The sequence below is a fragment of the Myotis davidii genome, unplaced genomic scaffold (genome assembly GCF_000327345.1).
Source record: "Myotis davidii unplaced genomic scaffold, ASM32734v1 scaffold120, whole genome shotgun sequence".
NCBI lineage: Eukaryota > Metazoa > Chordata > Mammalia > Chiroptera > Vespertilionidae > Myotis > Myotis davidii.
The window spans coordinates 5,636,422-5,651,471 of record NW_006294778.1 but is presented as its reverse complement, the minus strand read 5'-3'; the positions used below and the strand labels follow the sequence as shown (position 1 = coordinate 5,651,471).

The 15,050-nt window shown below is 40.1% G+C and overlaps 1 protein-coding gene across 1 annotated transcript in view; it reads right to left on the bottom strand.

The window, feature by feature from the left end:
- Positions 1-599: 599 nt before the first annotated feature.
- Positions 600-15,050, bottom strand: part of GNPTAB (N-acetylglucosamine-1-phosphate transferase, alpha and beta subunits) — a 42,945-nt gene continuing 28,494 nt past the window's right edge. The window contains exons 14-22 of the mRNA XM_006769398.2: positions 14,930-15,050; positions 13,742-13,941; positions 12,630-12,849; positions 11,311-11,424; positions 9,575-9,660; positions 9,228-9,326; positions 8,502-8,669; positions 5,089-5,179; positions 600-2,023 (exon numbers count right to left, since the gene is read on the bottom strand). The exon at positions 14,930-15,050 is cut by the window's right edge and continues 33 nt beyond it. Coding sequence (XP_006769461.1) covers positions 1,946-2,023; positions 5,089-5,179; positions 8,502-8,669; positions 9,228-9,326; positions 9,575-9,660; positions 11,311-11,424; positions 12,630-12,849; positions 13,742-13,941; positions 14,930-15,050 — 1,177 coding nt within the window. The 3' untranslated portion in view covers positions 600-1,945. The remainder of the gene's footprint in view (positions 2,024-5,088; positions 5,180-8,501; positions 8,670-9,227; positions 9,327-9,574; positions 9,661-11,310; positions 11,425-12,629; positions 12,850-13,741; positions 13,942-14,929) is intronic.

Here is a 15,050-nt window from a genome sequence, read left to right as displayed (position 1 = left end):
TCTATGAATATTCTATGACCAATCCCATTATCTATTAAACTTTTACTTAGATGTGAATATATTTACCAAACCACAGACATCTCCACGACACCCAAAGGATCATTTCTCTATCTTTCTAGAATAAATTTTTCATTTTTAAAATGATCTCCAGCACGGCTGGCGTGGCGCAGTAGTTGAGCATTGACCTACACACCATGAAGTCACAGGTTCAATTCCCAGTCAGGGCACATGCCCAGGTTGCAGGCTCAGTACCCAACAGGGGGCATGCAGGAGGCAGCCAATCAATGTTGGTGTTTCTCTCTCATCAATATTTCTATCTCTCCCTCTCCCTTCCTCAATTTCTAAAATCAATTAAAAAAATATTAAAATGATCTCCAGATAGCCCCTAAATTTTACCATATGATAAATCCCATTTAGAACTTATTTCCCCCCTACAAAATGACATTCTCCAGTATGTTATAATACTACTGTGGCTTACATTACTTTTCACTTATTTTCACATACCCTGGTACACTGTCTAAACATTCAAGTGACTACCGAATCTCGATACAATACACTCACTCCTCAAAGATTTAAAAATCAAAGCATCAGACAAAATATAAATTGTTATGAGACTTCAGTTTTTGAAATACATAACTTACAGCACAAACAAAATATTTACATCACAATTTCTTTTTTACAAAATATGTGTCATTTTGAAAGAATACTGTTGAGATCCTGATCTAAAATACCTGCCAGAGTTCAAAAAGACTCATGGAATCTGGTCTCCAGAGATCTACTGCATAATGATATAAATAAAATATGGCTGAATGTCAGGGCTTACCCATACATAAAAATACAAATTCTCTATCCCAATGGTCAGCAAACAATGGTCTTTGGGCCAAATCCAGCCAGTGGTCTGGTTTTGTACAGCTGTAAGCTAAACATGGTTTTGATATTTTTAGTGTAAAAAATGTTTTAAACTAACTAAACAACAAAGAAGAAACTGCAACAGAGACAGATATGGCCTGAAATATTTACTATGTGGCTTTTTACAGAAAAGGTCTGCTCATCCCTGCATTATATAAAATCAACTGGAATATACTGATGGCTATTAAAAAAAGACAACACTGTAAGGCCAGTACCATCAGCAGTACTCATTTCTAAAATGAGTCACTTCTGTTCAAATATGTACATTTCCAAAACATAATTACATCTGAAAAGTAGCTCTGCTACTTAAGTCTAGCCCTTTACAATTAGACCTCCACATGAAATCACAGTATTCTTAGGGGACAGAGGAAACAAGGACAAAGTATTCCAGAGGTCAGTCATTGAGCTTGTCAGTAGTTGTAAGTCATTTAAGACCACTTAATAGTCTTAAACATGAATAAAATAATTTAGATATTGCCAATAGGAGGTGATATTGCTGCATTATTTAAATAACACTGATTAAAAACATGTTTAGATATCCCAATTCATTATTTTCAGAAGCAAGAATTACTAGCTAACTTAGTAGCTAACTTGATTTTAAAAATGATAAATGAAAAAAGAAACAGAGACCAAAACTGTAGAACCACAGCAAAGGCTTTGGAATGCAAAAACTGGGGTCTCTCCCAATCTCCCAGCAATCCCAAGCTGGCCTAGGCTTCTCATGTTGAAGTTAGTTGACAGTGGTTGCCGTGGGAACTTGGCAGCTGTCTCTTGTCAGTGAGCCTTTACATTAAATGAATGACAGGTCCACGAGCAAATGCTTTAAAAGTAAAACCAGTTCGGAACTGCTCAACACACAGATGTTCACAATCCCTGGTCAGGAGGCTATACTCACACCACAAAACAAGTATTGTCCTGGATGTTTTTCCTTCTGCAGGCCTGGCTGGCTAAGCTTCACATCATGAAGGCACCTCTGTTTTGCCAAGCTTTAAGATGCTCAGTGAATGCCCATTTACGGCCTTCGAATGAAGATCTCCTATACCCTGATTCGACTGGGACTTGCTTCTTTCTGTATTCTCCTTCTGGGACATATCTTCCGCTTAAGGGCAATTAACTGAATGATGAAAGACAGAAAATAAACCTTAATTTCCAAATTGACAAACTTTAAATTTTCTGAGAGTCATATGACCTTAACTATGTCCACAGTCTTATACATAAAAAACAGACAACAAATTAGTCTCATTATTCCTCCCTCAAAACAAAACCAACCCCTACTTTTATTTCCCTTTGTAGGGTTAATATACCTAGATATGTGCCCACAAGATATTTAAATCCATAAGGATTAAAATTATTTTGGTCTAAGCTTCACTTTTTAAAGACCTATAGCTACAGATTTTTACATAGCTATTACCAAGCATACTTATTTTCAAGATGTCTGTCAAGCCTTTCTGTTGAAGGAATAATAGCTCTGTTTAGCCATTTAAGACACTGTCTCCAGGCTTGAAAATGACTACAATGCAAGACAGAATTCCCAAAACATTTTTTAAAAACCTGGCTGGTATGGCTCAGTTGGTTGGGCATCGTCTTGTACACCGAAAGATTACCGGTTCAATTCCTTGTCAGGGCCATGCCCAGGCTTGTGGGGCTCAATCCCTGGTGCAAGGGCCGGGGGAGTGTGTGGGAGGCAGCTGACAGATGTTTTGCATTCACATTGAGATTTCTCTCCCTCTCCCGCTCAAGTCCTTTCTCTCTAAAAATCAATAAATCTTAAAAAAAAAGAGAACACTCTACATTATAAAATCCTATCACCATTTCTCCCTATACTTAAACAGAGCAACAATCATTTGAAAATACAGGTAATACCTAATTTATGAATGGGTTATAAGGCAAAAAGTTCATTTGTAATTTACTAGCTTAGAATTGGTTTATTTCTTTCTCATCGAAACAGTTTACTCATGTTACATCCGAAATAGAAACTTGACCACTTGATGAGAAAAATAAATGTGTTTTTATGGTTTCAATTTGGGATTCTACCGTCTACTCCCCCATGTCGAGGTGGAAGCAGGGCTTTGCACAAGTGCAGACGTCCATAGTTTGAATGATGAGCTGGGATTCTGGGGCAGAGGAAGAGGCAGGGTTGGCTGGTTTGTTTGTGAGCACGGTACAGGTTAAGGAATTTGATTCAAGGAGGTAAGGAAGAGAAGAGACTCATTTCTCTCATCCCTTTTCCCTCCTCCTCTCTGGTTCCCTTTTCTCTGCTGATATAAATGACATGGATGAAAGACCTGAGCCCTTTCACTCACGGTCCCTCTCCAACCTGACCACTGGCCAGCACAGCAGGTTCACAGTTTCCTCACTGGACTCCTGTTCTAGAAGCAGGTGCAGTCTTTTTAAGATTTTTTAAAAAAGATGTTACCTGCCAGGAAGAATGGCAACAAAAATGAAGAACAAGATTTATATTCCCTGGTCTCCTGTCCAATTCTCCATTTCCTGAATTTCCTTCCCTCTGTGGCAGGAAGCCCAGGTGCTATTTATCCTAAAGCTCTCAGGACTGCGACCTCCTCCTCCATCTCAGTGTAAGTAAATTCAGTGTAAGTTTCCTATAAGTGACGGCTAAAAAGAACTCCACTCAACAGTCACCTGGAAAGGAGGCTGAGACCAGGTTCACTTGCCTTGCACAAGTCAGGTCAGTCCAGACACCATTCCCTTCCTTCTCCAGCCCTTTTTCTTCAGAGCATTTCACACCTGTGGCCTAAATAAGGATTCCCTTGTCCTTTTCTTTTTACATCAGAAATCTCCCTTCTACTCCTGGACCCTCACCTGAAGGAGGTTCTGTGCCTACATGGAGAACTCTTAGCAATTCAAAGGAAATTTAATTGAAAAAAAATGAAGATAAGATACTTCAGTCACTTTTAGAAAGGTTATGAGAAGAAAAAAATTGGAGATCCATTTTCAAAAACAATACCAGATGAGAATTCTACTTGAGTTTTGGTTAAAAATACTTAGAGCATTTCAGTTTTAGCTTAAAGTCGGCAAGTTAATCGACTGCGTTCCAGATAAAAAGAATACTGGTAATGGATCTAAAAGATCTACACTAATAAAAGACAAACATGCAAATTGACCATACCTTCGCTACATCTTAAGCCACGCCCAACAGCCAATCAGAGTGACTATATGCAAATTAACTCAACCAAGATGGCGATCAGCAGCCATGGAGCTGGAGCAAGCAGGAGGCTTGCTTGCCCCAATGATGGAGGAAGCCTAGCTGCCACCGTGGCTCTGAGCTCCACTCAAAGCAACAAAGTTTCAATTATAGAAGGTGAATAAATCCCAGAATAAAAAAAGAAAAAGAAAAAAGGAGAGCTTTTTTTGTGGGAGCTTCTGTCACTGGGAGGGGGCTTGGCCAACCTGAAAACAGCCATCAGCCCCTCACCCAGGCTGGCCAGGTACCCCAGCGGGACCCCCACCCTGATCCAGGACACCCTTCAGGGCAAACCAGCTGGCCCCAACCCGTGCACCAGGCCTTTATCCCATATAATAAAAGGGTAATATGCAAATTGATCCTAACAGCAGAACGACTGGGAATGACTGGTCACTATGACATACACTGACCACCAGGGGGAAGATGCTCAATGCAGGAGCTGTCCCCTGGTGGTCTGTGCGCTCCCACAGGGGGAGCTCTGCTCAGCCACAAGCCAGGCTGATGGCTGCCAGCACAGCAGTGGTAGCAGGAGCCTCTCTTGCCTCCTCAGCAGCACTAAGGATGTCTGACTGCAGCTTAGGTCTGCTCCCTGCTGGTAAGTGGACATCCCCCAAGGTCTACCAGGCTGCCAGAGGGATGTCTGACTGCCAGCTTGGGACCAATCCCCCAGGGGATGAGCCTAAGCCAGCAGGTGGACATCCTCCAAGGGGTCCCAGACTGCAAGAGGGCATAGGCCAGGCTGAGGGGACCCCCCTCCCCCACCAAGTGCACAAATTTTTGTGCACCAGGCCTCTAGTAAATGAATAAAAGGCCATTATGTTTGATGCTTGCATATTAGGAAATATACTTGACATATTAGCTATAAACCAATAGAAGAAATTAAAATTTTTTTGTGAATTTATATCATTTTCTAAAAGAATCAGACACTAATATACCAAGAAATACTATTTAATCCCCACATAAGATATAAAACTTACCTGTTCGGCAAAAAACGAGAATATAGTAAACATAATCAATGTTGCTAGTACACAATGAGTCCAAAACTTCAATTTGTCTCGGTATGCTCTCCTGTTCAGAGAGAAGAAAGCAATCATGTGTTTTGTGCATGGCTTCACTATTTTACTTAGAGTTATTTATATACCAGTGTAGCAAAAACAACCATGGAAACCAAAAAACACTGTCTGGAGGCAGTTCTAAAATGTTATTAACACAATACACTTTCCCAACATGAGTTCTGATTTTTCATTATATTTGAATTAGTAAAAGTTATCCAGGCAGAGATGAGGACTTCTAAAGAAAATTACTTTTAGTCCTAACCGGTTTGGCTCAGTGGATAAAGTGTCAACCTACAGACAAAAGGGTGCCAGGTTCGATTCCGGTCAAGGGCACGTAACTCGGTTGCAGGATCCTCCCTGGCCCTGGTCAGGGCACATGCAGAAGGCAACCAATCAATGTGTTTCTCTCACATCAATGTTTCTCTCTGTCTTTCCTCTCTTTTCCACTCTCTCTAAAAATTAATGGAAAAATATCCTCAAGTGAAGATTTAAAAAAGAAAAAAAAAGAGCAGTCCGTGAACTTGGAAGAAAAAAATAAAAAGAAAGAAAATTACTTTTAGCACTTAAACAAAAACACACACTTTCATTCATTTTTATTTATTCATTCATATTCATTTATTCAGTCGCTCAATAAATACTTCCTGTGGCTACAGAGAGATGGACAAGATGAATTTCCTGTTCTAAAGTGTTTATAAGCCTGGGAAGTCACCAACATGCAGACAAATAGCCATCACACAAGATGGAGAGAAATGTGTATTATCAAAAGCAAAGTCTTGTAGAAAAACTTAGAGAAATGAGGAAAGCATCTCAAAGATGGGGACATTTCGTTTAAGCCTTGAATGCAGGAGGGAAACTGAGTCCCACAGGACTGAAAGCAGCTAGGGGATGCAGGTGGGCACAGACTTCAGCTGTTCTGAAAAATCATGTAATGAAGTTTGGATGTAATACTCCAGTGCAAAGGGGAATAAAAGGGTGTGTGTGTGTGTGTGTGTGAAAACTGTGATCATCTGAAGGATGATGTCATGAGCAGATGACCAAAGGTATGAAAAAGGATTGAGGGGCAGTGAGAGTGGAGAGAAACTAGCAACAGAAGAGACATTCTGAGAGTCCAACCAATTGGACTGAGAGGCAGGATACTGGGGATAAAGACAAGCAGTATAGCATAGTTCCCTCATCTGTAATTTGGAAATAAATGAATAATTAATTATGAAGCTTAATAAATGCTTAATATAAAGCTTGGAAGATATGCTAATAACTACCACATTCGGGCACTATTTCTGAGTTCCAGACTCTCGTTTACTACTGTCTGGTAGTAGATGACTCTACCTCAAGTCACATGTTCATAATGGTGTTCTCTCCCATTCATTTCCTGCTGTACTGCCTATATCTATTGATCACAACAAGCTCAGTCAGTTGTAATGTCTACAGTGTCATTCAGAAGCTGTATAATTTAAAGCACTAAGAAGCCACAGGCTGTAACACAGCTGATGAGTTGCCCCAGCAACCAGAGAACCCTATAATAGCTGGAGGTGAACTACGCTTCCCTCAGCCACCCATCCACTGAGCACCTACTATGTGCTAGGGAGGCACTGGGGCTCAGACACAGTCTCTGCCCCTGAAGAGGGCCCATGGTCTGCCAGCAGAGATAAGCACACCAGACAGACTGCTGTTTGGTGCACAAAGTGCTTTACCCGACAAAGGGGGATAGGAAGAAAGCCAATCAAGACACCGGGGAAAGGAGACAGGGGACTCAGGAGCACAGTGTCATGAAGCGAAAGGTAAATGCAGAAGCAGGATGAGGAAGAAGCAGCCCAGATCGGGGAGCTGCAAAGAACACCCTCCACCTGATTCATCTTCTTTGTACAACACAGAAATCCAAGCTCTCTCAAAAACTCTTAAGCCCACTTCTTTCTTATTTAATTGAGCTCTCGAAGGTAAATTTAGTCTCAAACTGGATTTGGGGAGTTAATACTTGAACCCATCCAAGGTCTTTCTCCCCTCATCTTAAGGAAAGTGAAAATGGTGAGAAGCCATTCCAGCCATTTTTGGAAGACAAGACCCATTATTTAGTAATAGCTTTTCCTTATCAAAATAAAAAATAATATAAATATTAGCAATACACATGCTAACTGTCTCACTCAAGAGTTCTGATAATTTCCTCTCTAAAATCTCCCCCAATTCTGTCTACTGCTTTCTCTTTATTCCCTTGGCTGTGTTCACACCTTGACTGTCAATTTCAGGACAACTGAAATGCTATTAGTTGTCTCCCTGCCAGGGTTTCAGATAACATTACCTCACTCCAAACAACTCCCTCACCAGTACCACCATTTCACTACTATTAGCTATCTTTCCAAATCATGAAGTCTGATCAAGACAAACATCTAAAAAAACCTCTCTTGGGGAGTCCTATTCCCTAAAGAAAAAAGTCTAATTCTGACACAACCCTTCACAATCTCTCCAAAGCACTCTCTTTGACATTTGTGCTTTTGTATTCTTAGTACCTGGCATGGGGGTGAGGCAGGTAAGGGGCCTCTGTAATGTGGCAATAACGGTTCCTTTAGTTGTAAAGAGCAGAGGAAATATATTGCCAGCACAGTGTCTGCCGTATGGTAGGTGCTCAAGAAATAGGGCAAAAAAAAAGAAGAAACAGGGCAGCTACTCTGATGGCAGTGATGACAATGACTAAGGCTCAGCAGATGTACTCATCCAGTGAGCTCAGTAAAAGATATATTTCAATGATTAAGCTCAATAAAAACTACAGTGTATCTTACAAAGAAACAATAGAGTAAACACCACATTAAAGAAATTTCAACCCAGCCAGCATGGCTCAGTGGTTGAGCATCAACCTATGAACCAGGAGATCATGGTTCAATTCCTGATCAGGGCACATGCCCAGGTTGCAGGCTCAATCCCCTGTGTGGGGTGTGCAGGAGGCAGCCAATCAATGAGTCCCTCTCACCACTGATGTTTTTCTCTCTCTCTCCCTCTCCCTTCCTCTCTGAAATTAATAAAGCATATCCATGGATGAGGATTAATATAAAAGAAAAGAAAAGAAGAGAAAAGAAATAGACTTTATGCTTGGTCAGTTTGGCTCAGTGATTGAGCATGGACCAAAGGTGGGCCAGAGAGGTATAAGCAGGCTCCAGAGAGCTACAGGAGGGGGCAGGGCAGCAAGCTATGGGGGGCAGGGCAGCGGGCAGAGAGCTACAGGAGGGCAGCAGCGACCTACTGGCCCACGGATTCATGTGCAGGGCTACTAGTATGTTAATAAAAAGACATTTCATCCCTCTGAAACAAAAAATACACACATACATATACAAACCATGAGCACTTACCATTCCTGCAGCTCATGCATATGAAGAAAACGGTTCCGATACTCTCTTGGCAGCTCAAACTGGGATGGTACAGGAAACATAGATTCATAGAAGTCCCTGAGCACAGCTTTCACTGTCTGGGCATCTTTATGATTATGGTCAATGTTGTCATTCAGGCAAACAAACTTCCTGAAAATAACAGCGACCCAGGGTTACTGATTATCACAAGGATGATTCTGATCTCACAAAACAAGAAAATGTAGATTCCAAATATATTTTAAATTGATTTATGCCCCAAGACAGATGTTTTATTTACTGATAAGGTTCTCTGAGGCAATAATGTTTAATAAATTTTTTCTTTGGATATTCCTCACCTGTATAACAGAACTAGGAAAGATAATCTTGAAAAGTGCCTCTAACTATGGAATAAATTAATGATTTCCACTTAGCATGTCCCCAATTAAGTGTTCAATAAATGCAGTTTACTAACTGGATCATTTTGTTAACAGACAACAGCATGGTGATTACCAGAGGGAAAGGAGGTAGGGGCAGATAGAAGAGGATAAAGGGGGCATAAATGGTGATGAAAGACTAGACTTTGGGTGGTGAACACAAAATACACTACACAGATGATGTATATTATAGAATTGTACACTTGAAACCTACATAATTTTATTAACCAATGTTATCCCAATAAATCCAATAAAATATATTTTAAAAGTTTATTAATTAAAAAAAAAAGCATACCTAGGGTTTTTTCTTATATCATCCAATTGGCCAACCACATGAGAAACATTGGTACGAATCATTTTAAAAGCAATTTCTTCTTCTCCCATGATTTCAAACCTAATTATCAAACATAAAGAGTATAAATATTTATGTGGATATGACATATTTTCAATAAGGAAAACATTTTATAAAACTTTAACAGATTCAGCATCCTCAGAATGAGTTAATCTTTCACTGTTACTAAAGAGAACAATGTCACATAAATGTTAAAAAAGAATGCTTAATAAGCCATTGTAAAATGATGAAAATACTAGACTCTTAATTATTTTTAAACTAAACAAAGAGACTATTATATGTCTACTTACCTATATTTGTTTTTGTCCTTATACGCTTTGTGGATTTTATCAGTTACTGGTTTACAGCTGATTAGCAGACTCTTAGTGACGGGTGGCTGTGAGAAAGACAGACATTAATTACAACAGGGGCCAAGACTAGGGTGAGGCAAGTGAAGCATTCAGCTTGGGTGCAAAATTTAAAAGGGCACCAAAAGACTCAGCAGTCCGGATGAATATTTTCAACAATCAAATTGGCACACTATGGCCAGCAGGCAAATTGCCCATTTGTATAAATAAAATTTTAAGTGGCACATATCTGTATACTAACCCATGTCATATGCTCACCAGAGGTGGGAAACCTTTTTTTCTGTCAAGGGCCATTTGGATATTTATAACAAACATCGTTCTCAGGCCACACAAACTTAAACTTAAAAATTAGCCTGCTATATCTGACCAAACATTTAATTAACTCACTCCTAATGCCTTGGCAGGGCTAGACCAAATGCTTTCACGGGCCTTATATGACAACTCAGGCCAGACTGGCTGTTCCTCACCCCTGCTAACCAAAGCATGATTGGCAATACCTATAGTCTGTCTCTGGATTCCCATGGTTCCTTGCTGACCTGTCTCACCGCAGCTGCTGCTCATGCCTGAACAGGAGTGAGGAGCACAGTGTCCGGCGTGCACAAGGAGTGAGGAGCAGTGTCTGATATGCACAAAGATTGCTAAATGATTTCCCTCTGTTAGGAATCAGATTTTTAACAGATTTATTACTGTTCTCTATATTCACCTAAAAATGCTTATCTGCAGCTAGGTATAAATATTTATATATGGTTTGAACTTTTGCAAGATAGTAAATTGTTTAACATTTTATTCTAATTATGAAATTAAAAGCTAATTATAGAAAATATAAGTATGAAAAAAGGAAATTAAAACACCTATGATTTAACCTATTGTCATTTCCATTACTTTTTGTGGTGTGTGTGTGTGTGTGTGTGTGTGAAGATATTTGGGACTTATCTATAGTTTAAATCATACTGTGTACATGGTACTACCTATTTTCCCCCACATAATTTTGTAAACCTTTTTCCATACAGCAGTAAATACCTGTAAGCATCACATTAATAACTATATTAAACCCTTTCCCTTGATTCTAAACGCACATTTTCTCCCACTTCTCTGAAAATGAGATGCATCTTACAACAATAGAGAATTCCAATCATTTCAACCAAGTGGCATTCCAATATCATTGTGTGTGAATCTTCCACATTCCTACTGGTAAGAGCAAGAAAGGGCCAACATCAAAGCTACTTAGATTTTTTTTTTCTTTATTGATCAAGGTATTACATATGTGTCCTTATCGCCCCATTGCCTCCCCCCCAACCCCCACTCAAAGCCACTTAGCTTTGATGAAAGATTGTATTCTACTTGATGAATATTTCCTTGGTTAACGTTTAACCTTCAGACTGTTCTCCCAAGCCAATGAGAATACTTTGGGGCTATCTTCTGCCATCCTTAGTGAATAGGAGTCTGCTTATAGAATATAAACAAGTAATCCTAATATTAGCTTAAAATCCATTAAGGAGAGGAAAAGATATTCCAAGGCAAGATATAAAATAGTCTGGATCATCTGTGCTACTACTTTCCACCAAAGATAAATCCACATAGAGTCCGCTTCTAGTTTTTGAAATGCTATACAGAAATGGTGTACTAGTAAATAACACCCGATAAAGATATACTGATTTACATAAACCCATGCCACTTACCAGATTGGGGTCATAGTATGCTTCCTGAGTTGGTGGAATGTTGCTTAGTTGAGTGATATTAGCAGGGAGCATTTTTGAGCAATTTATTAACATGTGTTCCAGACCTGTTAAATCCTAACAAAGCAAAATAAAAGAATAAACTTTCTAGGTACATTACAAGTAATGATTATAGCTTTAAATAGAAAAACTACATAAACATCTCCAAAGTTTTTTTAAATGCGATCTTTAAAGACAGTTTGACTATATGATTCTTAAGGTAAAGAGAGCAGAATGAGACAATATGAACATGAATATTTCATCTTTGTTTCAAAGTAAAACAGCCTGAACCGTGAGGCACCATTTTACACAAGATGGGCCAGGGGATCACCAGACAGATGTCCTGCAGTTAGATTCATCTTGGCACTCTCCATTAGTGAGCGTCCTACTCCTGGGACTGGAGAGGCCACGGCAGAGGGGCTGCTGTACCACGGACCTGGCCGATATCTAGTAGGCCACACCTGAAGCCCCTGAGTGAACCTTACATGCAGATGTGTGCCGGAGACCAATTCCAGCATGTCATAATTTTTCAAGAGTTTCATCAAAAGGTTGATGAGACTTGGGGACTCAACAGGGTTGAGTCACACATGTAGTCACCTGTTGGGAATGGCTGAAGGCATTTTCCCAAACCTGAAAAGGGATTAATTGCTTGGCTGCCAGACAGCTAAAGGGCATCTTAATCTACATGTTATCGCCTCCTACTGGCCAAGCACCTGAACAGCCGTAGGCTAATTCCCTCATTCTGACAATGGACTGTGTACCAAACCCTGACCCTTTGAAGTGTATATCTCTGCCTCACCTCAGGACAAGTTGTGTTAATAAAAAGCATGGGTCCTGGGGATGGAGAGAACCTAAGACCTTAGATTTAAAACCTTAAACTTAGCTCCTTTAGCTAAGCTCCTCTGACCCCCAAATGCCTTTCAAAATTATATTTAGTCTCTGGACTCCTCTTATTTAACATCTACGCACAGTCTTCTCCAGATTCCTGAACCCTTCTTGATGCTGGGACAAGAACCCCGGCAGATGTGGTCTGGCTCTTCTCCAGGCAATACAATGGCAATTCCCATTGCAAGCCTAAAAGAAGGAATCTCAGAAAATATGAACTTCAAATTTGGTTTTCATTCTGGTACTAAAAATGGACTAGGTGTCGAATACCCTCATTAGCTATTAAGAATTACTCTTACTTGCATTACACTGAAATATGTAGGGGGAAAAGAGGAAGTATCAAAATTAAAAGTTTCATTTAAAACTGCTGCAAAAGCGTAGGGGGGAAAATACAACACCTGCAAACTTAAAGGCAGGTCATGAATTCTGGTAGCCAGTGTTCGGATTTCTCTGTCAGATAAGACACCAGATTGGTCGGTATCAACTTCATCAAAAACTTGAGATATATTCAGCGGCTGAACTGCACTCATGAGGTAGTAAAAATAAGAAAAAGCAAACTGCATATCCTCAGAGTGGCGCACTTTGTGAAATGATGTCTTGTCAAACTCTTCAGGGAACCTGTATAAATATAACACATAATGAGCGCGGGATATTTAAAATATAAAAAAAGTACCTAACATTTGTAGAGTTAGCATCTTTCCTTTCCATTAGCAGTGGTTCTCAACCTGTGGGTCGCGACCCTTTGGCAGTCGAACGACCCTTTCACAGGGGTCGCCTAAGACCATCCTGCATATCAGATATTTACATTACGATTCATAACAGTAGCAACATTACAGTTATGAAGTAGCAACGAAAATAATTTTATGGTTGGGTCATAACATGAGGAACTGTATTTCAAGGGCCAGAAGGTTGAAAACCACTGCATTAGAGCCATAAATTTAGCACAGCACAGATGTAAATTTCTTTTTCCTTTTTTGTTATTTATTTTTATTGAATTTATTGAGGTGATATTGGTTAATAAAATTAAACAGGTTTCAGGTGTACATTCTGTAATACATCATCTATATATATATATTGTATTGTGTATTCCCCACCCCAAGTCAAAAATCTCCTTCCACCACCATTTATCTGCCCTTTACCCTCTTCTACCACCCTCATCCCCCTTTTCCCTCTAGTAATCATACTGTTGTCGGTGTCTACAAGTAGGTTTTCAATTTTTTTTCTTTTTCTTAATCCCTTCACCTTTCACCCAGGCCTGAAACCCCCCTCCCCTCTGACAGCTGTCAGTCTGTTTTCTGTATCTACGAGTTTGTTTCTATTTTGTTAATTTATCTTGTTCATTAGATTCCACATATGAGTGAAATCATATGGGACTTGTCCTTCTCTGACTGGCGTATTTCACTTAGCATAATACTCTCCAGGTCCATCCCTGCTGCTGCAAAGGATAAAGACGTAAATTTCCAGCAGCTGTGGCTCTGAGCACATGCAAGCAACCCAAACACAGACTTACATGTCCTGCAGTTCTTGCATAACTATTCGGTCGATCATGTGAGGCATGTGTGCAGGGACTTTCCTCGATGTGAATCCGAACTTGCTGTTTAGAATTTTATTTACATATCGGAGGGAATCTGCAAATGTATCTTTCAGCTGCCTCCCAGTATGTTTGCTGTCAGTAAAGTACGCCAACTGCATCTTCAGTGACTCTTCTTCCTAAAAAGAGAATTACACGTAATACAGCATTAGGTTTAGTGCAAAAGCATACTTGGTCAACAAGAGACAAGGCATCCTTTTATACAACTTAGTAACTAGTCACTAATGACCCATGAGGGGCAAATGACATGAGGACCCTAAGAGCAGGACTAAACTGGATTTCAGAGAAAGTATCACCGGCATTGGCTTGAGAACAACAGTTGTGTGGTGAAGAGGGGGGGCGGAGCGGTGTGTGTGGAAAAAGTGAGGAAATAAACCTAGACAAGAACTCTGCCGTCCTCACTCCACATCAGCCAATGCCCACCGCACCAGGGACAAGATCCTTCCTGAATACACTGAACAGAGTAACACACAGTTCCCTCTTCATCCTCCTTTCTCCCAGTCTGACATCGCTCATGGCTGTGCTTTGCTGACGGTCCGGCCTAGATCACAGGATTTTTCTTGGTCTATCAACGCTGACCCACCCTGCAGAGGTCAGCCCACAGGATACTTCCTCAAGGATGCCTTCCCAGATACCTCTAGGCCAGTGATGGCGAACCTATGACACGCGTGTCAGAGGTGACACGCGAACTCATTTTTTTGGTTGATTTTTCTTTGTTAAATGGCACTTAAATATATAAAATAAATATCAAAAATATAAGTCTTTGTTTTACTATGGTTGCAAAGATCAAAAAATTTCTATATGTGACACGGCACCAGAGTTAAGTTAGGGTTTTTCAAAATACTGACACGCTGGGCTCAAAAGGTTCGCCATCACTGCAGGCAAAGGTAAGGAGGTTTCCCTTTGGACTCCTTAATCACACTCAACAGAGACACTTGTCAGTTAGGGTTATGGAGATAATTAAATGAAACCATGTAAGAAAAAGCATTTAATTCAGTGGCTGGCGCAGGGAAGTGAATAATTGGTGGCTATTGTTATATTATCATCACTTACAGGGTTATTTATTGTTCCTGAGCATGGGAAGGAAGAAGGTTAGATGTAACTTACATCAAGAAGATCTTGGAAATACTTTTTTTTCTCCCAGGGCAAAAAGCCCGGGTAACCGTCTGTATAATGTTGCAGCTTCCTTCCAGGCAATGCTTCCTTAACACCTCCGTGATTTTCAGCA